Source organism: Cherax quadricarinatus, unplaced genomic scaffold (assembly GCF_038502225.1).
Source record: "Cherax quadricarinatus isolate ZL_2023a unplaced genomic scaffold, ASM3850222v1 Contig147, whole genome shotgun sequence".
In the NCBI taxonomy this organism is placed as follows: Eukaryota; Metazoa; Arthropoda; class Malacostraca; order Decapoda; family Parastacidae; genus Cherax; species Cherax quadricarinatus.
Genome location: NW_027195173.1, coordinates 104,119 through 130,000, shown reverse-complemented (window position 1 = coordinate 130,000; position 25,882 = coordinate 104,119). Strand labels below are relative to the sequence as shown.

The following is a 25,882-nucleotide window of genomic DNA, read 5'->3' as shown; positions in this document are numbered from 1 at the left end:
AATACGTGTTTGGAGGTCTCTTGATGTTTCGCCCACGTATAATTTGTTGCAGTCATTACAAGGGATTATGTATACCCCTGCAGAGGATGGAAGCTTGTCCTGTCTACTACTGGTGATGTCCTTGATGGTCGTGGAGGTAGATACTTGGAATGATGTATTGGAAAAGATGTTGGAAACATGTTTGGCAATGGAGTTGGTGGGGAGGACTATGTATCTCTTCTTGGCAGTGTCTTCTCTGGGCGTGTTGAAGATGTTTAATGCCCGCCGTCTGCAGTCTCTGATGAAATGACGAGGATAGTGGAGTTTAGAAAATACTTGTTCAATTATAGTGCATTCTTCCTCAAGGAACTCATTGCTGCAGTTTCTGAGTGCGCGCAGGAAGAAGCCTATAATTACACCACGTTTAGTTTTGGTGTCGTGGTGAGAGTAGAAGTGGAGAAGATCGTTTTGGTTGGTGGGTTTTCGATAGACTTTAAAACGAAGTTCATGGTCAGTTTTGCAGAGAAGAACATCAAGGAAAGGAAGAGTGTTGTCGACTTCTTCTTCAAGTGTGAACTGGATTGAAGGCTCGACCTGGTTGAGCTTGTCTTGGAGAGCTTGAACGTTGAAGCGCCTGGGAGTTATGAGGAGAATGTCATCAACATAACGGAGCCAGGTGACAGTCGAAGGAATAATGGTGGAGAAACGCTCGGCTTCCAGATGTTCCATGTATAAGTTCGCCAGGACGGCACTGAGTGGCGAGCCCATGGGTAGACCAAAAGTCTGTCGAAAGAGGTGATTTTCGAAAGAGAAACACGTAAAGCCGACACATAGTTCAACGATAAGGATAACTGAAAACCACTGAAATCTAATCCAACCTGAAATTCAACGCCCATATCCAACACACAACAAAAATTGTATCTAAAACAGTTGGCATCCTTTCAGAGATATGTTACTATGTACCACAAACAACAGTACTTGAACTACACTATTCACTGATCTACCCCTACCTCACCTATGCTATTTGTGCCTGGGGATCCACAACCACAAATCACCTAAAAGTCAATAATAATCCAGCAAAAAGCTGCAGTGTGAATGATCACACAATCCACAGCTAGACAACACTTCTCCCTCCTTCCTCCCTCAAGGGACATTCCTTGATGCTGGTGAGGGGCTCTTGATCTAGGGAATTGGATCTGTGCTCCAGTTCCCTGAATTGAGCCTGAATGCCTTCCATCCCCCCACATGTGCTGTATAATCCTACAGGTTTAGTGCTTCCCTGTGATTATAATAATAATCTCCCTCCTTCCCCCCACCTTTCCAAAGACTTAAATTTACTCACTATACAAAACATTCACTCGTATGACTGTGCAACCTACATTTGCAGAACAATCGATTCCCATATAAATCCTGACCTGAAGAAATTTCTTGGCAGTTGCAATAGAACCCATGGACACAATACTATGCACAAAAATCTCTATGACATTCCTCTTATCAGGCTGAATCTTTTAAAAAACTCAATGTGCATAAAAGGACCCAAAAATCTGGAACTCTGCCAGAAATCTCCAGAACCACCGACTCATCATTTTTAAAACTACAGTTAGAAAACATCTTATCTACTTAACCTATCCCAACCCATCATAAATACATAAGTAAAAATTACACGTGCATTTGCTCAATATTGTGAACATATGTAAAACATTATAATCAGTATATTCTTACTCTCAATATCAATATCTGTAATCCTCTCAAATGTTAATTATTCTATTGTGTCCACCTTAGGTTAATAATCAAAACTGTAATTCTTCTCTACCAAACTTATTAAAGTCATATAGCATGAACTAACAGAATACGGTGGACCCCCGGTTTACGATCAGCTCCCAATGCAACCAATTATGTAAGTGTATTTATGTAAGTGCGTTTGTACATGTATGTTTGGGGGTCTGAAATGGACTAATCTAATTCACAATATTCCTTATGGGAACAAATTCGTTCAGTAATGGCACCTGAACATACTTCTGGAATGAAATAATATCGTAAGCCGGGGGTCCACTGTATACAGTTTTCTTGTATTCATTGTAACTTGCCTAATGACCGTATGTGCAACTATTGCACTGTTATTGTCTTGTTAATCTGAAGTTAGTGTTAAGTTTGCCCGAAATGCTCAGCATATAAAGGGGGTTTTGGCATGTACATACAATTGTTATACTCCTTCGTACAAATATGTATCATGCTAAAATAAAAATAATTATTATGGATATGGAGGCTCTACTGTACTTCCTCTTCAACCTGGGAGGCCTAATCTGAGACTAGGCCTTGGAGAAGAGGCCTGGTTACAGATCAGGGGAAGATACAGTGAACCCTTGTTTTAACGAACTGCTAGGGAAGATAACAGGTGGCTGCTGATTGCAGTTGTGGTGGAATAGTCGAGATTGTTCTGCTGTGTAATGGAACCCCCTTATCCATGGGTTTGGTTTCCACGGTTTCAAATATCCACAGTTTACCGTGGCCCAAAAATAATCCTTAACTTTGCTTAATAATGTCACCAAAGCACAATAGTAGTGATAGTGGCAGTTCTTCAGAACCTAAGAGAAGCCATAAAGTACTTCCCATCAGTGAAAAAGTGCTAATCCTCCACTTATCATGTGTAATTTATCAATTAAACTTTGTAGTAGGTATGTATGTAAACAAAAAAAATGGCTTATAGGGTTCGCTACTATCCGCAGTTTCTGATATCCACGGTAAGTCTTTGATTACAGTGGACCCCCGCATAACGATGGCATCACATAGCGATTTTTCCGCATAACGATTACTTTTATCGCAAAATTTTTGCCCCGCATACCGATTAAAAACCCGCTTACCGATTTTCGTCCGAGACGCGTCCAATGTGCCCTCAGCCAGCCTCACATGTGCCGCCCCGTCCCATTGTTTACCAGCCAGCCTCCGCGGTAACATCCAAGCATACACTCGGAATATTTCGTATTATTACAGTATTTTCGGTGCTGTTTCTGGAAAATAAGTGACCATGGGCCCCAAGAAAGCTTCTAGTGCCAACCCTGTGGTAAAAAGGGTGAGAATTAGTATGGAAATTAAGAAAGATTTTGAAGGGTTTGGGGCTAACCCTGAGAAGCCTATGCCAGTTGTGGAATCCATTGTGCCTACTTCAAAGATTAAGGAAATGTGTGCACAGTGGGTTGAACTGCAAACCTTTATAGATGAAAATCACCCTGACACAGCTGTTGCAAGCCGTGCTGGTGACTATTTCAATGACAATGTTGTGGCCCATTTTAGACAAATCGTAAAGGAACGGGAGGTACAGAGCTCTATGGACAGATTTGTTGTGCGACAGAGGTCCAGTGACTCTCAAGCTGGTCCTAGTGGCATTAAAAGAAGAAGGGAAGTAACCCCGGAAAAGGACTTGCTACCTCAAGTCGTAATGGAAGGGGATTCCCCTTCTAAACAGTAAGAAGATAATGCTCTCCCCTCCTCCCATCCCATCAATCATCACCAGATCTTCAATAAAAGTAAGTGTCATTTAATTGTGCATGCCTTTTTCAGTTTGTGTGTATTAAAATTAACATTTCATGTGGTAAAAAAAAATTTTTTTCATACTTTTGGGCGTCTTGCACGGATTAATTTGATTTCCATTATTTCTTATGGGGAAAATTCATTCGCATAACGATTATTTCGCATAACGATGAGCCCTCTTGCACGGATTAAAATCGTTAACCGGGGGTCCACTGTATTATTATAATCAAAAGAAAGTGTTAAATGTACTAGGGTAAGGTAGGTCTTGGAAGGTATCATCTCCACTTGGATACGGGGGGACTACTGTATAACAATAATGAACAATTCTGTAACCAAACAGACTTTGTTTCTTAGTAGGTTAATCCATTGGATTTTTGTTGCTATATCTGAAGTCCACAATATCAAGGACCATTATATCCAGGTTTTACTGTACTCCCCAGAGCCAATAAAAGTGATATTGTATTTTTTTACTTTTTAATTAGGAATTTAGGCCTTCCCAACACATCACATAGAGCCTATATTACCTTGTTTTCTCTCTTCTAGCCTCCGTTCACTGCTGAGAATCGCAAAAAGACAATAGAGAAGATATTAAAAGGCAAGTTGAACCTTCCGCCTTATGTTACCCCAGACGCACGTGACCTCATCAGAAAACTGCTCAAGGTAATGCCACAATTATCTTGTATGGGGTTGCGACCTCTTGTATGCTGGATATTCTGTTGTAGTGTATGGTGAATATCAGTGACTTATATATATCGAGTAATATTCTGTTGTAATATACAGAGAATATCAGTGACTTGTCTATATAAAGTAATACAGCCTTTCCTCAATGACAGAGTTGCATTCCTAAGACCATGTCTGTAAACAAATTCGTTGCTAAGTGAGGAGCATACTATAGTGTGAATAACAAACGTCATCAAGGCTTTGCATTACAGCCTCCCCTCACTTCACGATGGAGTTCCATTCCTAAGATCACGTTGGTAAATGAATTTGTCGTTAAGTGAGGAGCATACTATAATGGTAGTGGGTTTGTGTCAACCATCTTCGATATTGTTTTAATGTCACCTTTGCACCATTTATAACATTTCTGGTATATGTATTTTTAAATGTTTATACAGTAGTGTACTGTATATTGTAATAAACAAAATAGAGGAAATAAACTCTAATATACATTATTTAGGTATGAATACTGGTCAGTGAGCCCGTCGTAAGTCTGAGTCGTCAGTAAACGAGTACGTTGCTAAGTAAGGAGAGGCTGTATTCTCTTGTAATATATAGTGAATATCAGTGATACCTTGGGTAGCATTGAAAACAGAGTGAGTGATGGTGAAAGCGTTTCTTCTACTTCGGCGCAAGACAGCCGCCGCCTTGGAAAAGTATTTCCCCCCCACAAACTTGTCTGCTTTTTTCGCAGCGTCAATGATGCTCACTCTTTTTCCGTTTCCACAGCGGCAGGTGAGCCAGCGGCTGGGCAGCGGACCAGACGACAGCGAGCCCATCAAGCGCAACCTCTTCTTCAAACATATCAACTGGGACGACGTCATCAACCGCAAGCTGGAGCCTCCGTTTAAACCCGTCCTGGTGCGTCCTCTATTGTTGTTTGTGTTTTATTTTTGTGTTTTTTTTTAATTTTTGTTTTATTTTTGGGTTTTATTTTTTGTTCTTTATTGTTTTTTATTATATTTTTTATTATCACACTGGCCGATTCCCACCAAGGCAGGGTGGCCCGAAAAAGAAAAACTTTCACCATCATTCACTCCATCACTGTCTTGCCAGAAGGGTGCTTTACACTACAGTTTTTAAACTGCAACATTAACACCCCTCCTTCAGAGTGCAGGCACTGTACTTCCCATCTCCAGGACTCAAGTCCGGCCTGCCGGTTTCCCTGAATCCCTTCATAAATGTTACTTTGCTCACACTCCAACAGCACGTCAAGTATTAAAAACCATTTGTCTCCATTCACTCCTATCAAACACGCTCACGCATGCCTGCTGGAAGTCCAAGCCCCTCGCACACAAAACCTCCTTTACCCCCTCCCTCCAACCCTTCTTAGGCCGACCCCTACCCCGCCTTCCTTCCACTACAGACTGATACACTCTTGAAGTTATTCTGTTTCGCTCCATTCTCTCTACATGTCCGAACCACCTCAACAACCCTTTATTGTTTTATTCTATAGAATTTAACTCTGTCAGTGTTAGTCCCATTGTATCAGGGTTTTTAAGTCATTGTCAGTCCTGTAAAATAACAGCATGATCTCAACTTGCTCTGATAAGCTGTGAGCAGTAAATTTGAGCCTAGATATGAGCGAATATGTCTGTGGTAAGTGTGCACCACATAAAAAAAAAATTCCAGCAGCATGCAGTGAACGAGAAAAAAAAATGCGACCTTGATTTTGGTGTAAATCCGCAACTCTGCGGTATGTATTCGTTTGGTTTTTATGGTCGTATTCTCTGTTGCTTGGTCTCGTTTGATAGGATGGAAGATATATTACATAAATAGAGATGATTTTGATAAGTTTCTAGACTGACAGTAGCTTGAAATAGAGCTCAAAGAAGTGGAAGTCTTTGATTTTTGCCAATATTCCAGTGTACACAAATATCACTTGTCCAATACACGTCCAACTGGACACTCTAATACGCATTTAGGAATGCACTGACATTATTTATGCAATTATTACAATAAAGCAGTAGTCTGCATAACAGTAATTCTTTTATTTTTTGTGTGGAGAAAAATTCAAAATGAAAAGCAGCATAATACAGTGGACCCCCGGTTAACGATATTTTTTCACTCCAGAAGTATGTTCAGGTGCCAGTACTGAACGAATTTGTTCCCATAAAGAATATTGTGAAGTAGATTAGTCCATTTCAGACCCCCAAACATACACGTACAAATGCACTTACATAAATACACTTACATAATTGGTCGCATTCGGAGGTGATCACTATGCGGGGGTCCACTGTATAAGAGGAGCCTCGAAATGTGACTAAGAAATAGAGGAAATGTTTACTTAGTGCCAGGGGTATCTACAGTGTTTATTCTGGACCCTATTTTCAGATTGGCAGTTGCTGAATTTTGTCTGAAATTGGCCAAATTACCAGTTTCTTATCACTATGTTGTGTAGCTGAAATAGTTAAATGGGTGGTTTCTTGTACTCAGTCAATACAAGGAATACTAGTGAAACAGCTGAGTTTGGTGGACTGGAACAATGGAATTGGCTAAAAATAGAGTGTAAAGTGACCAAAACTGCCACTGCACAAATATCGCCGAGAACGCTAACTTTGCGAGAGCATAATTCCATAAGTTTCCCATCAAATTAAGTACTTTTGGTTTCATTACCTTCGGAAAAGGATTCTCTATCATTTCATAAGAATTTTTTTTTTTTTTTTTAAATTCTTTGACCCTGAGAGCAAGTTTCTGAGAAGGGGTCACGACACTGAAAGGGTCAACATAAAGGGGGCACAATCAGTGTTTTAATGATTGGGAAGGTTACAGATATTGAGAATAAGATTACAGTGGACCCCCGGTTAACGATATTTTTTCACTCCAGAAGTATGTTCAGGTGCCAGTACTGACCGAATTTGTTCCCATAAGAAATATTGTGAAGTAGATTAGTCCATTTCAGACCCCCAAACATACACGTACAAACGCACTTACATAAATACACTTACATAATTGGTCGCATTCGGAGGTAATCGTTATGCGGGGGTCCACTGTATATTGTTTTATATATATTCATGACATTGAAAATATGGATATGTGGTTTTCACACACAGTAATGAGCCCTATACAGCCTCTCCTCACTTAACGACAGAGTTCTGTTCTTAACCCTTTCAGGGTCCGTCCCGTAGATCTACGGCTTTATGTTCGGGGTCCAAACCGTAGATCTACGCCATGAGCTCAGCTCACTCTGATAAACTGTGAGTGGTACATTTGGGCCTAGATATGAGAGAATACATCTATGTGGTATGTGTGCACCACATAAAACAGATCCTGCAGCACACTGTGTATAATGAGAGAAAAAAAATTAAATCATGATTTTTCGATTAAAACAGCGACTTTGCAGTGTTTTTTCGTATGTTTTTTATAGTTGTATTTGCGATTTCTTGGTCTCATTTGATAGAATGGAAGACATATTACAGAAATAGAGATGATTTTGATTGGTTTTAGCACTGGAAATGGCTTGAAACTGAGCTCAAATTAGCAGAAATGTTAAATTTTTGCCGATATTCAAGAGTAAACAAACGGCCTCACACGTCTAATACACGTCAGCTGGTGGGTCTAATATACATTCACAAATATGGTGATGATATATATACAATTATTACAGTATTGCATAACAGTAAATCTTCTATTTTTTGGTGTGAATAAAAATTCATTATGTGAATAAAAAATTAAAATGGAATTTATTTGTAAAGCCTCAAAACATAACTAATGAACAGAGGAAATGTTAGTTTAGTGCCAGGAATGCCTACATTGTTCATTCTGGACCCTATTTTGAAATTGGAATATTATGAACTTTGTGTTAAATTGGCCAAATTAACAATTTCCGATCACTTTATTTTGTAGTTGAAACAGTTGACTTGGCAATTTCTTGTGCTCAATCGATAGAATAGAAGTAATACTAGTGAAATAGCTAAGAATTTGGTTGATTGGAATAATGTAATTGGCCTAAAATGGGAGTCAAAGTCGGCAAAATCGCCGATTCGTAAATATCGCTGACACATCAAAATTTGCGAGAGCATAATTTCGTCAATTTTCCACCAAATTTCGTACTTTTTGTTTTATTACCTTCACAAAAAGATTCTCTACGATTTCATAAGAAAAAATAACAAATTTTTTTTTTGAAAATTCTTGGACACTGGTGCGTGACTCCAGATTTGGGCCTTGGACCCTGAAAGGGTTAAGACCACATCGGTAAACGAATTCGTCACTAAGTGAGGAACATACTATAATGGTAGTGGGTATATGTCAGCCATCTTTGATATTGTTTTAATGTCACCTTTGTACCATTTATAATATTTCTGGTATAATTTTAAATGTTTATACAGTAGTGTACTGTATATTGTAATAAACAGAATAGAGGAAATCAGCTCTACGTACATTATTTAGGTATGATTACTGGTCAAAGAACCCGTCGTAAGTCCGAGTCGTTGGTAAATGAGTATGTTGCTAAGTGAGGAGAGACTGTATATAAGTTGTTTTTCATTTTATGTACAGTGGTACCCCGAGTTTTGGCGATAATTCGTTCCAGAAGACTGTTCCAGTGCTGATACCGAACGAATTTGTTCTCTTAAGGAATAATGTAAATTAGATTAGTCCGTTTCAGACCCCCAAAAATACACTTACAATAGCACTTGCAAAAATACACTTACATAATTGTTTGAGTCGAGAGCTGTATGAAACTCAGGGTACCACTGTATATACTTATAAAGTTTAATTGATAAATTACAATAAGTGGAGGATTATCACTTTTTCACTGATGGGAAACACTTACGGCTTCTCTTCGGCTCTGAAGAACTCCCACCGTCACTATTTTTGCACTTTGGGGCCATTATTAAGCGAAATTAAGGGTTATTTTCAGACCATGTTAAACCACGGATAACTGAAACCGTGGATACCAAACCCACAGATATGGAGTTCCGTTGTTGTCTTCTTTCAACAAAACGGCTGTATCCCACCAAGGCAGGGTGGCCCAAAAAAGAAAACTGAAAGTTTCTCTCTCTAAATTTAGTAATTTATACAGGAGAAGGGGTTACTAGCCCCTTGCTCCCGGCATTTTAGTAGCCTCTTACAACACGCAAGGCTTACGGAGGAAGAATTCCGTTCCACTCCCCCATGGAGGTAAGAGGAAATAAACAAGAACAAGAACTAGTAAGAAAATAGAAAAAAACCCAGAGGGGTGTGTATATATATGCTTGTACATGTATGTGTAGTGTGACCTAAGTGTAAGTAGAAGTAGCAAGATCATACCTGAAATCTTGCATGTTTCTGAGACAGAAAAATGGACACCAGCATTCCTACCATCATGTAAAACAATTACAGGCTTCCATTTTACACTCACTTGGCAGGACGGTAGTACCTCCCTGGGTGGTTGCTGTCTACCAACCTACTACCACAGGACTGTAGTACCTCCCTGGGTGGTTGCTGTCTACCAACCTACTACCACAGGACTGTAGTACCTCCCTGGGTGGTTGCTGTCTACCAACCTACTACCATTGGACAGTAGTACCTCCCTGGGTGGTTGCTGTCTACCAACCTACTACCATTGGACAGTAGTACCTCCCTGGGTGGTTGCTGTCTACCAACCTACTACCACAGGATGGTAGTACCTCCCTGGGTGGTTGCTGTCTACCAACCTACTACCACAGGACGGTAGTACCTCCCTGGGTGGTTGCTGTCTACCAACCTACTACCACAGGACTGTAGTACCTCCCTGGGTGGTTGCTGTCTACCAACCTACTACCACAGGACTGTAGTACCTCCCTGGGTGGTTGCTGTCTACCAACCTACTACCACAGGATGGTAGTACCTCCCTGGGTGGTTGCTGTCTACCAACCTACTACCACAGGACTGTAGTACCTCCCTGGGTGGTTGCTGTCTACCAACCTACTACTATGGTCCAACTGTGATCATTAACCCTTAAACTGTCCAAACATACATCTACGTTTATGTGCGTAGCACTCCAAACGTAGATCTACTTTTTTTTACATATGAAAGCATGTAAAATAAAACATAGATCTACTTTCGGAGCACGACGCACATGAGTGTAGATCTACGTTTGGACAGTTTAAGGGATAAAATAGACTCGATAAAAGCCACATAGCATGAGCTTAACTTTGCCCAAAATGCTCAACATATTAAGATGTGTTCTGCATGCATACCTAAATGTTATTCACCTCTGTACAAACATCGCAGCATGCTGAAATAAAGAATTTTTAATCTTTAGTCACGTGCAGAAGTGTGTAGGTAGGGAGCCACTTTCCATTACACTATACAGTGGACCCTCGCCAAACGAACGCATCGCATAACGTTAAATTCGCCTAACGATACATTTTAACGCAACTTTTGCCTTGGCTAACGCTAAAAAACTCGCCTAACGATATTCGTTCTCGGGTACCAATTAATATCGTTAGGTGAGGGTCCACTGTATGTACTGGCTCCCTACCTTCGCACTTGTGTGTGACCAGTCAATAATTAGTATAAATGTGAAATTAAGCCATATGGTAGGTCCATGTAAGAGCCATGACGGCAGATCACCCCACATCTTGACTCGAGGTGCTGAGGCATTCATTACCCACGACAGCTGTTAGCTTAATGACCAGAGCAAAACATCACCATGAGTTTCTCCTACGTGCGGGTTGTGTGTATTGTTCCCCTCGTGACATTCTGCCATTTTATTCGTCGTAATAATATGTTGTGTAAGCGTAAACACAGGAAACATACACTCAGTAATAACCCACCTGGAGACAGAAACACAGGAGGTTACTGTATTTCATGGCATTGAAGCCACTATTATTTTCCCAAAATATGTTTTGCAAATTTACTTAACATCTTGGAGGCCGAAGTACCATTTTTTTTTTCTGAAATTTAGCCAAACAGAATTGGGGGCCATCCTCGACACCAGAGCATCTTGTTCGCCATAAAACGCGGTAATTGACTTGTATATTTCGACCCCCTTCTGGGGTCCTCTTCACTGGCTTATTATTGAGCATTGACAAGTGTTCATTACACTTAAGTTATTCATAGTTAACATACGCTTGTCATTTCTCGTGACAGAGTGGTGAGGACGACGTCAGTCAGTTCGACAGCAAGTTTACCAAACAGACGCCAGTTGACTCACCCGATGACAACATGCTGAGTGAGAGTGCTAACATGGTCTTCGAGGTAAGTCTGAGAGGCAACTATTATCATAGTTAACCCGTAAACGGTCCAAACGTATATATACGTTTTTTCAACATTTGAAAGTATGTAAAAAATGTAGATCATCTTTTTGTTTTTTTACATTTGAAAATGTGTAAAAAAAACTTTGATCTACTTTTTTTTTTTTTTTGTTATACAGTGGTCCCTCACTTTTCGTAGTTCTCGGCAATCGTAAATTTCACCAATCATAGGGGTATTTTCGTATAAACATGGACTTGCTTTTCATAGGTTGACTCGCGAATAGTAGTTCGTCCAGGACGCTTACGCACGGTGTGAGCCGGGGCGGCCTCCCTACCCAGCCAGTCTGGCATTGTTTACCAGTGAGTGAAGGTCCCCCTCAAGTGCTCCTACGAAATATTTCATAATATTCCACTCATTTTAGTGCTTCTTCTTCTTTCTTTCAACAAACTTGCCGTATCCCACCGAGGCGGGGTGGCCCAAAAGAAAAAACTAAAGTTTCTCTTTTTAAATTTAGTAATATATACAGGAGAAGGGGTTACTAGCCCCTTGCTCCCGGCATTTTAGTCGCCTCTTACAACACGCATGGCTTACGGAGGAAGAATTCTGTTCCACTTCCCCATGGAGGTAAGAGGAAATAAACAAGAACAAGAACTAGAAAGAAAATAGAAGAAAACCCAGAGGGGTGTGTGTGCGTATATATATGCTTGTACATGTATGTGTAGTGTGACCTAAATGCAAGTAGAAGTAGCAAGACGTACCTGAAATCTTGCATGTTTATGAGACAGACAAAAGACACCAGCAATCCTACCATCATGTAAAACAATTACAGGCTTTCGTTTTACACTCACTTGGCAGGACGGTAGTACCTCCCTGGGTGGTTGCTGTTTACCAACCTACTACCTAGATTTTAGTGCTTACAAGTACTAAATAAGCTACCATGGCTCCAAAGAAAGCTCCTAGTGCCAAGCCTGTGGTAAAGAAGGTGAGAAATATGTACAGTGACAAAGTATTGGGCCATTTTCGGGAAGTGTTAAAGAGACGCCAGAAACAGAGCTCTCTCCACAGTTACTTTGCGAGACAAGACTAGAGTGACTCTCATGGTGGTCCTAGTGGCATTAAGAAACAGAGAAGAGAAGCAACCCCAGAGAAGCAATTGGTACCTGAGGTGTTGCTGGAAGGGGATTCCCCTTCCAAACTGTAAACAATCCACTCTCTCTCCTCCTCCAGTCTCCCATACACTAAGAAGAACCTCCAATAAAGGTAAGTGTTATGCTGTTAATGTTTCATTCATCATTTCCCATTGTATTGTTTATGTACTACATGTATATTTCATGTAAAAAATTTTTTGTTTTAATACTTCTGGGTGTCAGGAACGGATTAATTGTATTTACATTATTTCTTATGGGGAAAATTGATTCACAAATTGTAAATTTTGTTTATAGTAGCTCCTCCAGGAACGGATTAATTACGAAAAACGAGGGACCACTGTATTTGAAAATATGTAAAAAAAACGTAGATCTACTTTTGTAGCACTACACATGTGAACGTAGATCTGCTTGGACCGTTTACTGGTTAATAACAACAATATACAGTAACACCTTGACTTACAAACAAGTTGGGGACCTCCTGAATTGTGTATAATATTGTGTATAATTGTGTATAATATTCATAATACAGGAAGTTTTCAACTTACGAACATGTTGGGGACCTGTATTGTGTATAATAATTTTTTTTTTTATTAACATATTGGGGGTCTCCCACCAAGGCAGGGTGGCCACCAAGGCAGGGTGGCCCACCAAGGCAGGGTGGACCACCAAGGCAGGGTGGACCACCAAGGCAGGGTGGACCACCAAGGCAGGGTGGACCACCAAGGCAGGGTGGACCACCAAGGCAGGGTGGCCCACCAAGGCAGGGTGGTCCACCAAGGCAGGGTGGTCCACCAAGGCAGGGTGGACCACCAAGGCAGGGTGGACCACCAAGGCAGGGTGGACCACCAAGGCAGGGTGGACCACCAAGGCAGGGTGGTCCCAAGGCCACCAAGGCAGGGTGGACCACCAAGGCTGGGTGGACCACCAAGGCAGGGTGGACCACCAAGGCAGGGTGGACCACCAAGGCAGGGTGGACCACCAAGGCAGGGTGGTCCACCAAGGCAGGGTGGACCACCAAGGCAGGGTGGACCACCAAGGCAGGGTGGACCACCAAGGCAGGGTGGACCACCAAGGCAGGGTGGACCACCAAGGCAGGGTGGACCACCAAGGCAGGGTGGTCCACCAAGGCAGGGTGGACCACCAAGGCAGGGTGGTCCACCAAGGCAGGGTGGACCACCAAGGCAGGGTGGACCACCAAGGCAGGGTGGTCCACCAAGGCAGGGTGGTCCACCAAGGCAGGGTGGACCACCAAGGCAGGGTGGACCACCAAGGCAGGGTGGTCCACCAAGGCAGGGTGGCCCACCAAGGCAGGGTGGCCCACCAAGGCAGGGTGGCCCACCAAGGCAGGGTGGTCCACCAAGGCAGGGTGGCCCACCAAGGCAGGGTGGCCCACCAAGGCAGGGTGGCCCACCAAGGCAGGGTGGACCACCAAGGCAGGGTGGTCCACCAAGGCAGGGTGGCCCACCAAGGCAGGGTGGCCCACCAAGGCAGGGTGGCCCACCAAGGCAGGGTGGCCCACCAAGGCAGGGTGGTCCACCAAGGCAGGGTGGCCCACCAAGGCAGGGTGGTCCACCAAGGCAGGGTGGACCACCAAGGCAGGGTGGTCCACCAAGGCAGGGTGGCCCACCAAGGCAGGGTGGCCCACCAAGGCAGGGTGGTCCACCAAGGCAGGGTGGCCCACCAAGGCAGGGTGGTCCACCAAGGCAGGGTGGCCCACCAAGGCAGGGTGGTCCACCAAGGCAGGGTGGCCCACCAAGGCAGGGTGGCCCACCAAGGCAGGGTGGTCCACCAAGGCAGGGTGGTCCACCAAGGCAGGGTGGTCCACCAAGGCAGGGTGGTCCACCAAGGCAGGGTGGTCCACCAAGGCAGGGTGGTCCACCAAGGCAGGGTGGCCCAAAAAAGAAAAACTTTCACCATCATTCACTCCATCACTGTCTTGCCAGAAAGGTGCTTTACACTACAGTTTTTAAACTGCAACATTAACACCCCTCCTTCAGAGTGCAGGCACTGTACTTCCCATCTCCAGGACTCAAGTCCGGCCTGCCGGATAATAGTTTTGGTAATCCTGCACCTCCTCCTAATTTCCAAACTACGAATTCTCTGCATTATATTCACACCACACATTGCCCTCGGACATGACATCTCCACTGCCTCCAACTTTCTCCTTGTTGCAACATTTACAACCCATACATCACACCCATACAAGAGCATTGGTATAACTATACTCTCATACATTCCCCTCTTTGCTTCTTCGGACAAAGTTCTTTGTCTCCACAGACTCCTAAGTGCACCACTCACCCTTTTCCCCTCATCAATTCTATGATTCACCTCATCTTTCATAGACCCATCCGCTGACACATCCACTCCTAAATATCTGAATACATTCACCTCCTCCATACTCTCTCCCTCCAATCTGATATCCAATCTTTCATCACCTAATCTTTTTGTTATCCTCATAACCTTACTCTTTCCTGTATTCACTTTTAATTTTCTTCTTTTACATTCCCTACCAAACTCGTCCACCAACCTCTGCAACTTCTCTTCAGAATCTGCCAAAAGCACAGTGTCATCAGCAAAGAGCAGCTGTGACAACTCCCACTTTATGTGTGATTCTTTATCTTTTAACTCCACGCCTCTTGCCAAGACCCTCGCATTTACTTCTCTTACAACCCCATCTATAAATATATTAAACAACCACGGTGACATCACACATCCTTGTCTAAGGCCTACTTTTACTGGGAAATAATCTCCTTCTCTCCTACATACTCTAACCAGAGCCTCACTATCCTCGTAAAAACTCTTCAATGCTTTCAGTAACCTACCTCCTACACCATACACCTGCAACATCTGCCACATTGCCCCCCTATCCACCCTGTCAAATGCCCTTTCCAAATCCATAAATGCCACAAAAACCTCTTAAATACTGTTTGCCTATATGTTTCACTGTAAACACCTGGTCCACACACCCCCTACCTTTCCTAAAGCCTCCTTGTTCATCTGCTATCCTACTCTCCATCTTACTCCTAATTCTATCAATAATAACTACCATACACTACCAGGTATACTCAACAGACTTATTCCTTATAATTTTTGCATTATCTCTTGTCCCCTTTGTCTTTATACAAAGGAACTATGCATGCTTTCTGCCAATCCCTAGGTACCTTACTTTCTTCTATACATTTATTAAATAAACGCACTAATCACTCCAAAACTATATCCCCACCTGCTTTTAACATTTCTATCTTTATCCCATCAATCCCGGCTGCCTTACCCCTTTCATTCTATTCACTGCCTCATGACCTTCCCTCACACTCATTACTGGCTCTTCCTCACTCCTACAAGATGTTATATCTCCCTGCCCAATGCATGAAATCACAGTTTCCCTATCTTCATCAACATTTAACAACTCTATATAATAATGATATATGTACATGAAAGATACAGAGGATTCTCAACGTGTTTGTAAGTCGAGGACTTACCGTAATAATTTGTTTTCGACACACTGGCCGTCTCCCACTGAGGCATGGTAACCTGAAAAAGAAACACTTTCACTATCATTCACACAATCAGTCTTGCCAGAGGCACACAGGTATGACAGTTGAGATGTCCCTCTAAACAGCCAATATTCCTAATGCCATCTTTTTTTTTTTTTTTTACACAGGGTTTGACAAGGTTAAGGATCCCTAGCTTTATTGACAGCTATTTACAGGTTAAGGATTCCTAACTTTATTGGCAAGCTAAGAGCTGTTACCTACATCAGCTCATTTGAAAGCATTTTTATTGTTATGAAACATACAAGTAGAGAACAGGATGAAGTTGGAGCCATCTGTGGGCCAGCATTTTCATGTGATCAACTGACTTTATCTCGTTGACATCATTATGCTGTGCGAATGTGTTCCATACTCGAGTCATCCTGGGTATGTATGATCTCAGATGGAGTGATGTTCTGGAGAAGGGTACAGCCAGAGTGAAGTTGCTGCTGGCTGCCCGTCTTGTGGCATTAAAGCTTGTATCTCGCTGTCCTTGAAGTGGATCCAAGTGCAGGTACTGTACTTCCCACCTCCAGGACTCAAGTCCAGCTAACCAGTTTCCCTGAATCCCTTCAGCCTAGTTCTATTGCACACTTAATAAATGATAGTGTAAAAATGTTTTTAGGCTTTTATATGTACTATCAAGGGGAAAAAAAAGACTGTGATTCGCTTTACGGCGACAGTCTGGAACCTAACCCGCCGTATTAGTGATGTATGTGTGAATTTATTTCTAAATTTTATTTATGTACTGGTATATACGTATTTGTGCATTGGTATATATTTTGTATGTACTGGTGTATATTTTGTATGTACTGGTGTATATTTTGTATGTACTGGTGTGTATTTTGTATGTACTGGTGTATATTTTGTATGTACTGGTGTATATTTTGTATGTACTGGTGTATATTTTGTATGTACTGGTGTATATTTTGTATGTACTGGTGTATATTTTGTATGTACTGGTGTATATTTTGTATGTACTGGTGTATATTTTGTATGTACTGGTGTATATTTTGTATGTACTGGTGTATATTTTGTATGTACTGGTGTGTATTTTGTATGTACTGGTGTATATTTTGTATGTACTGGTGTATATTTTGTATGTACTGGTGTATATTTTGTATGTACTGGTGTATATTTTGTGTCTTCCTGTTGGTGGAGAAATTAAGGACATTTAATAGTCTTTTTTTTTTTTTTCAGGGATTCACGTATGTAGCACCATCCGTGTTAGAGGAAATGTCGCGTCCCAGTGTGGTGAAGGCACGGTCGCCACGCAAGCCGTATGTGCCCAACTCCGGGGGTCCGTTCTCCCCCAGAGCCTTGCAAAACCCCTTCAACTTTGCCAACGGTGCTGTCAGTGCGTCGTCGTCGACCGGCCAGTACGAGCAGATGGACATTAGCAACTCGGTGCATCCAGTGGCGCACAATCAACAACAGCATCACCACCACCACAGCCAACAGCAGCAGCATCGACAACAACAACAGCCACCGCAACAACAACAACAGTCCTCCTGGAACTGGAAACATTAACCTCATAGCATTTAGGAGATTGTACTTGGTAGCTCCCTTCCATACTGTTGATTTTCCTGCTCACGGCATTGAGCTTGAACCTGCATTACTTCCACGCAGACACATCTGATGCCTCCGGTTCGACCGAAACTCGAAGAGCTGTAAGAGATGTTTAATCGCGAACATTTTCAGTTTATCGTTGCTGGGTCAGTTTTTATGCAAGATGCTTAAAGACCTGTGCAATTCCCTCCGACTAACGGTCAATGGAGAGTATTCTCGAGGCGATAAGGATGATTGTCCTGCAGTATCGCGTAGCAGGAAAAGGTCTTAAAGTATTTTAGTGCCCGTTTTTGCATATTTTGGTTTAGGTTATGTATCGGTAATGTAAGTAACGGCGGGTGCCATCATTAATATTTATCATGGCATCGCTTACAGTTATGTGAATATTTGAGTATTTCATGTACTGGGCCTTATACATACTCTTAAGATAGCCAATACAGTATATATAATGAATTATGTTGGTCGCGTTAGGGTATATTAAAGTTCCTTTTCCTAAACACTTGTATACAGTACTTCAGACAAGACTAATGTTCATTAGGAAGCTTCTTGCTACTAACATTATCTGTCATCTCATTATTGCTACCCTCAGCCTCTAAATTCTCTAGTCTCGTGTTTTTTTCCACATTGCCTCATACTTTTCACATAGCTTCACCTTTATCACAGTCACCCTTTTCACATAGTTTCACCCTTTTCACATAGTTTCACCCTTTTCACATAGCCTCACCCTTTTCACATAGCCTCACCCTTTTCACATAGCCTCACCCTTTTCACATAGCCTCACCCTTTTCACATAGCCTCACCCTTTTCACATAGCCTCACCCTTTTCACATAGCCTCACCCTTTTCACATAGCCTCACCCTTTTCACATAGCCTCACCCTTTTCACATAGCCTTGCCCTTTTCACATAGTTTCACCCCTTTCACATAGCCTCACCCTTTTCACATAGCCTCACCCTTTTCACATAGCCTCACCCTTTTCACATAGCCTCACCCTTTTCACATAGCCTCACCCTTTTCCCATAGCCTTGCCCTTTTCACATAGTTTCACCCCTTTCACATAGCCTCACCCTTTTCACATAGCCTCACCCTTTTCACATAGCCTCACCCTTTTCACATAGCCTCACCCTTTTCACATAGCCTCACCCTTTTCACATAGCCTCACCCTTTTCACATAGTTTCACCCTTTTCACATAGCCTCACCCTTTTCACATAATCTCACCCTTTTCACATAGCCTCACCCTTTTCACATAGCCTCACCCTTTTCACATAGTCTCACCCTTTTCACATAGCCTCACCCTTTTCACATAGTCTCACCCTTTTCACATAGCCTCACCCTTTTCACATAGTCTCACCCTTTTCACATAGCCTCACCCTTTTCACATAGCCTCACCCTTTTCACATACTCATTCTCCTCCTCTGCAAAAGTACACGTTTTTCAGCCTGGATCTCTCCGTGATCACCTCAGTGTACCAAGTCACAAGACGCTGTGATGCCACGTTCTGGACTTGTTTTTAATTGTGTCTTCACACTGGCAAATACATACATGTCTTTTATGTATATTTGTAATTGACGTGAAGCGTGAAAATCTGAACACAAAGTATGGCTTTGTAACTATGGTTGTGACGGAGGTGGAAGCCTTAATATTCCATGTTAAGGCTGGATAAAGCCGTGTTGGTTGAAATGGAACATAAGGCGGTCAGTGGCAAGATGCTCCCCATTTCACTGATTCTCTGGTATTTTGATTCTTCGTTGTTCTCATGGCCAAGTCGTGAGAACAGACGGGCCCCCATGTACAGGCACAGATTACAGACGTCCATTTGTATTAGCGAAGCATTTAGGACCTGATTAGTTTTTCAACTCTGAGCCATCAAACAAATGTGTAAAATGTGATCATCCTTCATGTTATTGGTCTCGAATAATTGTTTCCGAGTTGATAAACCAGGAATTGAATGCATTTGCAAGTTGATAGACCAAGAACTGAACTCGTAAACCGCAAGCACCGGAACAGAACTCGTGGGTTTAAAAATCGGGAACTGAACGTGTAGTTGAAAACTCCAGAACCGAACCTGTTCGTAATCTGAAAACTCCAGAGCTATACTCGTTCGTCAACTTAAAAACCTGGACCCAAACTCGCTTATAAGACGGGAAGCTAATGCATCAACATTTTCTGGTGGTCTGGTACACCGAAGCTGAAGATGATCCAGCATCTTTCTCTCACCTACAACAGAATATATATCCATCAAAACACATTTATATATACTGTATATAAAGAAAAACTTCATTTATGCAATTAGTTCGCTATACCAGTTCATAAATATGGATTTATCATAGGAAATTAGGATTTTTTCCACTAATTGTGCCATTTTAAGTGTTTTTGAATTGGATATTGTACATGATTAGGTCGGCTCTTTGTGTATTTTCCACAGCTACCATTCTGGCTTGCCTTATATGTAGGTGAAGCGCTTGTCTTCTGCCAGTATTGTTATTGGAGAAATAATGAGAATTAACGTATTGTAATATGTAGTGGCTGATGAAGGCTCTATTTCATGGGAACGTTTTTAAATGTAATGGACGGTAGGGGAGGACATGTGTCTGTGAGTGTAGTTCGGAGCTTTGAGGAGTACATGGCTCTCTTGCCATGAGGGTGCAATTACAATGGATGGCAGTAGGGGACATGTCACCATGATTAGATAGAGACTTGGAGGTGTTCATGGCCATCTTGCCATGAGGGTTTAGATACAGTGGGCAGTAGTAGAGGATATGTTGCCATGTTGGAGGTTTTGAGGAGTACATGGCTGTCTTGCCATGAGGGTATAAATACGGTGGACGGCAGTAGAGGACGTGTCGCCACGACTAGTTGGAGACTTTGAGACATTCATGGCCATCTTGCCATGAGGGTTTAAATACAATGGATGGCAGTAGAGGACATGTCGCCATGACCAGATGGAGACTTCGAGGTGTTCATGGCCATCTTGCCATGAGGGATTAATACAATAAGGAGCGACAGAGGACATGTCGCCGTGACTGTATAGTTTGTGGCCTTGACGACCCCATGGTAACCTCGCCATGAGGGTTCGTGTTTCAGCGACGAGACTTTTGGATTCGTCGTTTCGGCGACGCGTTTCTAACTACAGTTTTTTAACAAATTGATTTGTTGTTGTTTGAATGAATGACTATATAATTTTGTAAAAAAAAAATATAATTGTTTTTCGTTGCTTATGTTATAAAAATCTGCATTCCCAATGCAGCAAAAAATTATGCAATTTTTTTAATACTTTGAGCTGAATGCAATTTGTTGTATTATCTAAGACTGAAAAATATATCGTGAAAGGTGAGAAATCATTTGGACTGAAAATCGCTCCTAAAAAAAAAAAAAATAATTTGGACTGAAAATCGCTCCTAAAAAAAAAAAAAAATCATTTGGACTGAAAATCGCTCCTAAAAAGAAAAAAAAACCTGTAGAAAAATTTATGTATTTTTTAGATTGATTTTTTACGAGCGATTTGTTAAAAATAAAAAATTATTTTTTTTACAAGTGATTTATTTTTTATCAGTGATTTAATTATTTAAAGTGACGAGTTTTAAAGAATAAATTGCTCTTAAAAAAAATAAATCACTCCTTAAAAAATAAATCTTTCTTAAAACAGAATGATGTATCTTTAAAAATTTATACAATTGAACTGCATAATTGACCCGGCTGGGTTCTGAAGCTGTGGACAATAAATTCCACATGGCTGAAATGCAGTAGGCTCTCTTATGAAGCTCCTTTCTATACAGTAACCTCTAGGCTGTTGTATATACTTCTATTTTTTTTCCAAATGCAGGCGAAAAGAATGTCGAATTGAATAGGCCTATTCATGTACTGTTCAATTTTGGCTGTAATTGTTTTCGGTCGCATTTGCGAAAATGGCACACTCTAGAGGAGCTTTTATGAGGTTGACTGTAATGCCATTTTCTGTTAATTTGGTTGAAAATACTCCATTTGGGTTTGACTAGCACATGAAAAGGCCTTCATAGTGCATGCTATTCAATTTTCAATGCCCCTTTTCAATCCTTATGAAAAATGGCACTAGAGGAGCTTAATAAGCGAGGTGACTGTATTTAAATGTCCCTTGGCCATTTATCCTTTAAACAGTTCTTCACCCTACTGAATATTGACAAGTCACTAGGTACACTATCTAAAACACACGTCAGTAGGTCCACCATCTAAAACACACGTCAGTAGGTACACCATCTAAAACACACAAGTCACTAGGTACACCATCTAAAACACACAAGTCACTAGGTACACCATCTAAAACACACGTCAGTAGGTACACCATCTAAAACACACAAGTCACTAGGTACAATATGCTTCTCATAGAACTTCATAAGATATTACATATTAATATTTTTCTTTTAGTCCAAGTGGTTTTTCAGCGACGATTATTCACAATACTTTTATTCAAAGCAGAAACGACCATGGTTTTTATAGTTTACCCTAAGAAACCCCCGAATTGTCTGGGTTTATTTATTACCGAGGTGTAGAGAGTGTAGATATAGGCATGTATATAAATCTTGTGGTTGGTACTGGACCGTGGATGTCTTGCAATATTCACTTCGATGGCGGCCATGTTGAGGCATGGCCACCGAGGCTAGGCCACCAAGGATAGGCTGCCGAGGCTAGGCCCCCGAGGCATGGCCGCTGAGGGCCACGAGTTCACATATTTGATTTTGTAACTTTTATTTCCAGTTTTTGAAAAAAAATCAATGGTTTGAATCCCAAACGAGCGAGGTGGAGCTCGCCCATTGACACCAACGGGATATTTACCACAACATCGATGGCAAGAGGGGGAGAGGGGGGTTCCCAATGGCCGAGTTGACCGCACTACTCCCCCCACCCCCACTTAGATACCCGGCACCTAGTAAACAGTCAACCCTTCACTGTTGTGGATTTGCAGTTGCGAACGAGCGTTGAATGACTGTTCTTTGCAATTTACCTCTTATAAAGCTTTTCTATTTAGCAAAAAGAATTTTGTAAATGCAATTAAACAAAAGATATCAAAAATAAAATACAGCTTTTCTGCTTAGTGCTAATTTTTCATAAATTAAAAAAATCCAAATAGGACATACAAGGGCCTTCACAATGGACGCTTCTCCATTTTAAATGTACTTTTTCAGTTGCATTTGCAAGACATTTCATGATATATATATATATACATATATATATATATATATATATATATATATATATATATATATATATATATATATATATATATATATATATATATATATATATATATATATATATATATATATATATATATATATATATATATATATATATATATATATATATATATATATATATATATATATATATATATATATATATATATAATATATATATAGATATATACACAGTGGAATCTCAAAAATCGAACTTAATCCGTTCCAGGAGCTAGTTCTAAATTCGAAAAGTCTGAAATTCGAAGCAATATTTCCCATAAGAAATAATGGAAATACAATTAATCCGTTCCAGAAACCCAAAAATATTCACACAAAAAATACATTTTATAGAGATTAATTACAGTTTTACATACAACAAATACTATAGTTTTTAATTATGTATAATAATACAAAATAATATTTTGACTTACCTTTATTGAAGATTGGTGATGGCATCTGGAAGATAGGGAGGAGGAGAGAGGGAGTTGGAGTTAGTGTTTGGAAGGAGAATCCCCCTCCATGAGGACTTCCAGTATCAAAGCTCTCTCTGGGGTTGCTTCCCTTCTCTGTATTTTAATGCCACTAGGACCAGCTTGAGAGTCATTGGACCCCAGTCTCACAAAATAACTGTCTACAGTCCTCTGTTTCTGTCTCACAAAATAACTCCACAGTCATCTGTTTGTCTCACAAAATAGCTGTCCACATTTGTCTGTTTCTGTCTCACAAAATAACTATCCACAGTCGTTTGTTAGTAACTGTCCACAGTCCTCTGTTTCTGGCGCCTCTTTAACATTTCCCTAAAATGGGACATGGTTCTGTCACTGAACTTGTTACAAAGATGGCTTGTTTCAGCTTGCTCAGGGTGGTACTTCTGCACAAACATTTGGACATCATTCCACTTGGCACAAATCTCCTTAATCTTTGAAGAAGGCACCTCATCCACTCCCTATATTAACACCTTTCGCAACATCAGCTTCCTTGATTTGTTCTTTCTTTGCCAGGATAGAACCGATGGTCGACTTGTTTTTCCCATACATCCTGGCAAGCTCAACAACTTTCACACCACTCTCATACTTCTGTATTATTTCCTTCTTCACATCTATGGTGTTTCTCACTTTCTTTACCACAGGGGTACCACTAGCAAGTTTCTTTGGGCCCATGGCAGCTTATTTCACAGTCCCACAAGCACTAAACACAACAAAATAATCGTAATATGCGTGAATGAGAGTGCAGGTTAGTGTTCATTCAAGCATAAACAAAGCTAGACTGCTCACGGCACCTGCGCGGGGACGCGGACAGAGCAGGCGGCAGACAGGTCCCGTACCTGGCGGTCCAAAAATAGGGGTGCGTTCGATAATAGGGACACAGCTTGTCCGAAAAAATGGTCCTATTTTCGAAATGTTCAATATGTGATACGTTCGATTTTTGAGGTTCCACTGTATATATATATATGTCGTGCCGAATATGTAAAACTGGTCAATTAGCAAGGACTCATTTAAAATTAAGTCCTTTCTAAAATTTTCTCTTATACGTTTAAAGATATATTTTTTTTCATTAATGTTGATGTAAAAATTTATAATTTTGCACCAAAAGGAACTTAGAAAACTTACCTAACCTTATTATAACAAGCGCAATTTATTTTAGCCTAACCCAACTAAATATCTTTTAGATTTGTTTACAATAATTTAATACTAAACAAACACAGTGAAATATATTTTTTTCGTTAGGTTCAGAATGATTTTGGTGAAATTATTGCATACACAAATTTTCACTTGTCCTATATGGCAAGATGAGCGTTGCTATTTAAGCCAAGATCGCAAGTTCTGCCTATTCGGCACGACATATATATATATATATACATGTACATATATATATATAACATAAAATTTTATAAGAGAACTGATTGACTGTTTTCTATACGAAAAAAATTGTGTTGCCAAAACTTTATTTTCTGTTTTTGTTTTTATCCCAAGTTGTTTTGTACCGCCCCTGAGTGTTAGTGTTTTGTTTATAGCTTGTGTTCCCCCTCCCCTCCCCAGGTCAGTCCCCTGGGGTCAGTACCCTCCACCATCCTGTGCTGGGTCACCCATGTGGGTTTACTGTTCTTGTGATAATACAGTCGAAATTTGATATGATGGACTAACAACAGTAATACTACTAATATTAATAATTTCAGCATGATAGTGTTTGTACAAAGTAGGAAAAAAACACTTGTTAGTCTGTTGCATTGAATTTTGACTGTTTTTCTGCGATATTTTTATGTTTTGACTTCGCGAACACTCGGATAATGAGTGTGAAATAAAACGGTAAAAGAAAAGTTGCAGAAAAAGTCGAAATTCGACATAATAAACTAGCAAATGTTTTTTGAGTGTTCGTCAAACCAGAACAGTGGTAAAAATACTCCAGAAAAAACGTAAAACAATTTTTTTTGAGTGCCCATGAAATCAAAAGAATGATAGAAATATCACAGAGAAAATGGTAAAAGAAAAGCTGCAGAAAAAGTCAAAATTCGACATTATAAACTAGCAAGTGTTTTTTGAGTGTCTGTGAAGTCAAAAGAATTCTAGAAATATCTCGGAAAAATACTAAAGTACTCTATTGTATGTACAATTTACAGATATATTGCAATAAATATTGAAATTAAAATGAGTTGAAGGTGTAATTTACCCAGCGAATTTAGTCACGACTTTGGAAGTCCATTATGTATATTGAGGTTTACTGTACTAGCAGCTTGTTCGTGAGTTGCAACACTAACACAACTTGCTCACGAATTGCCGACCCCATGCTGTGTTAAATTTAGTTTGTTTGCAACAACTTAGTGACGATCACTTGCATTAATTCCTTGATGGACCTGACTCAGCTCTTGGTCCGCTTGTATAGCAGTTCAATTTTGTGCAAATACAATTGAAAATGTGCATTTAAATTTGGCCAGCTTGTGCCATGGAGGCCTTCTGTGTGCTGTTCATCTGTGAATGTAATTTTTAAACCCCACTTAAAAAAGATGGACTCTGTGCAGGCACTTCTCGAATTACGATGGTTT

General features: G+C 40.8%; 1 protein-coding gene across 1 annotated transcript in view; it reads left to right on the top strand.

The window, feature by feature from the left end:
- Positions 1–21,011, top strand: part of LOC128700960 (ribosomal protein S6 kinase beta-1) — a 40,651-nt gene extending 19,640 nt beyond the window's left edge. Inside the window, exons 8-11 of the mRNA XM_053794463.2 lie at positions 4,051–4,167; positions 4,954–5,085; positions 11,281–11,388; positions 17,264–21,011. Coding sequence (XP_053650438.1) covers positions 4,051–4,167; positions 4,954–5,085; positions 11,281–11,388; positions 17,264–17,593 — 687 coding nt within the window. The 3' untranslated portion in view covers positions 17,594–21,011. The remainder of the gene's footprint in view (positions 1–4,050; positions 4,168–4,953; positions 5,086–11,280; positions 11,389–17,263) is intronic.
- The last annotated feature ends 4,871 nt before the right edge of the window (positions 21,012–25,882 follow it).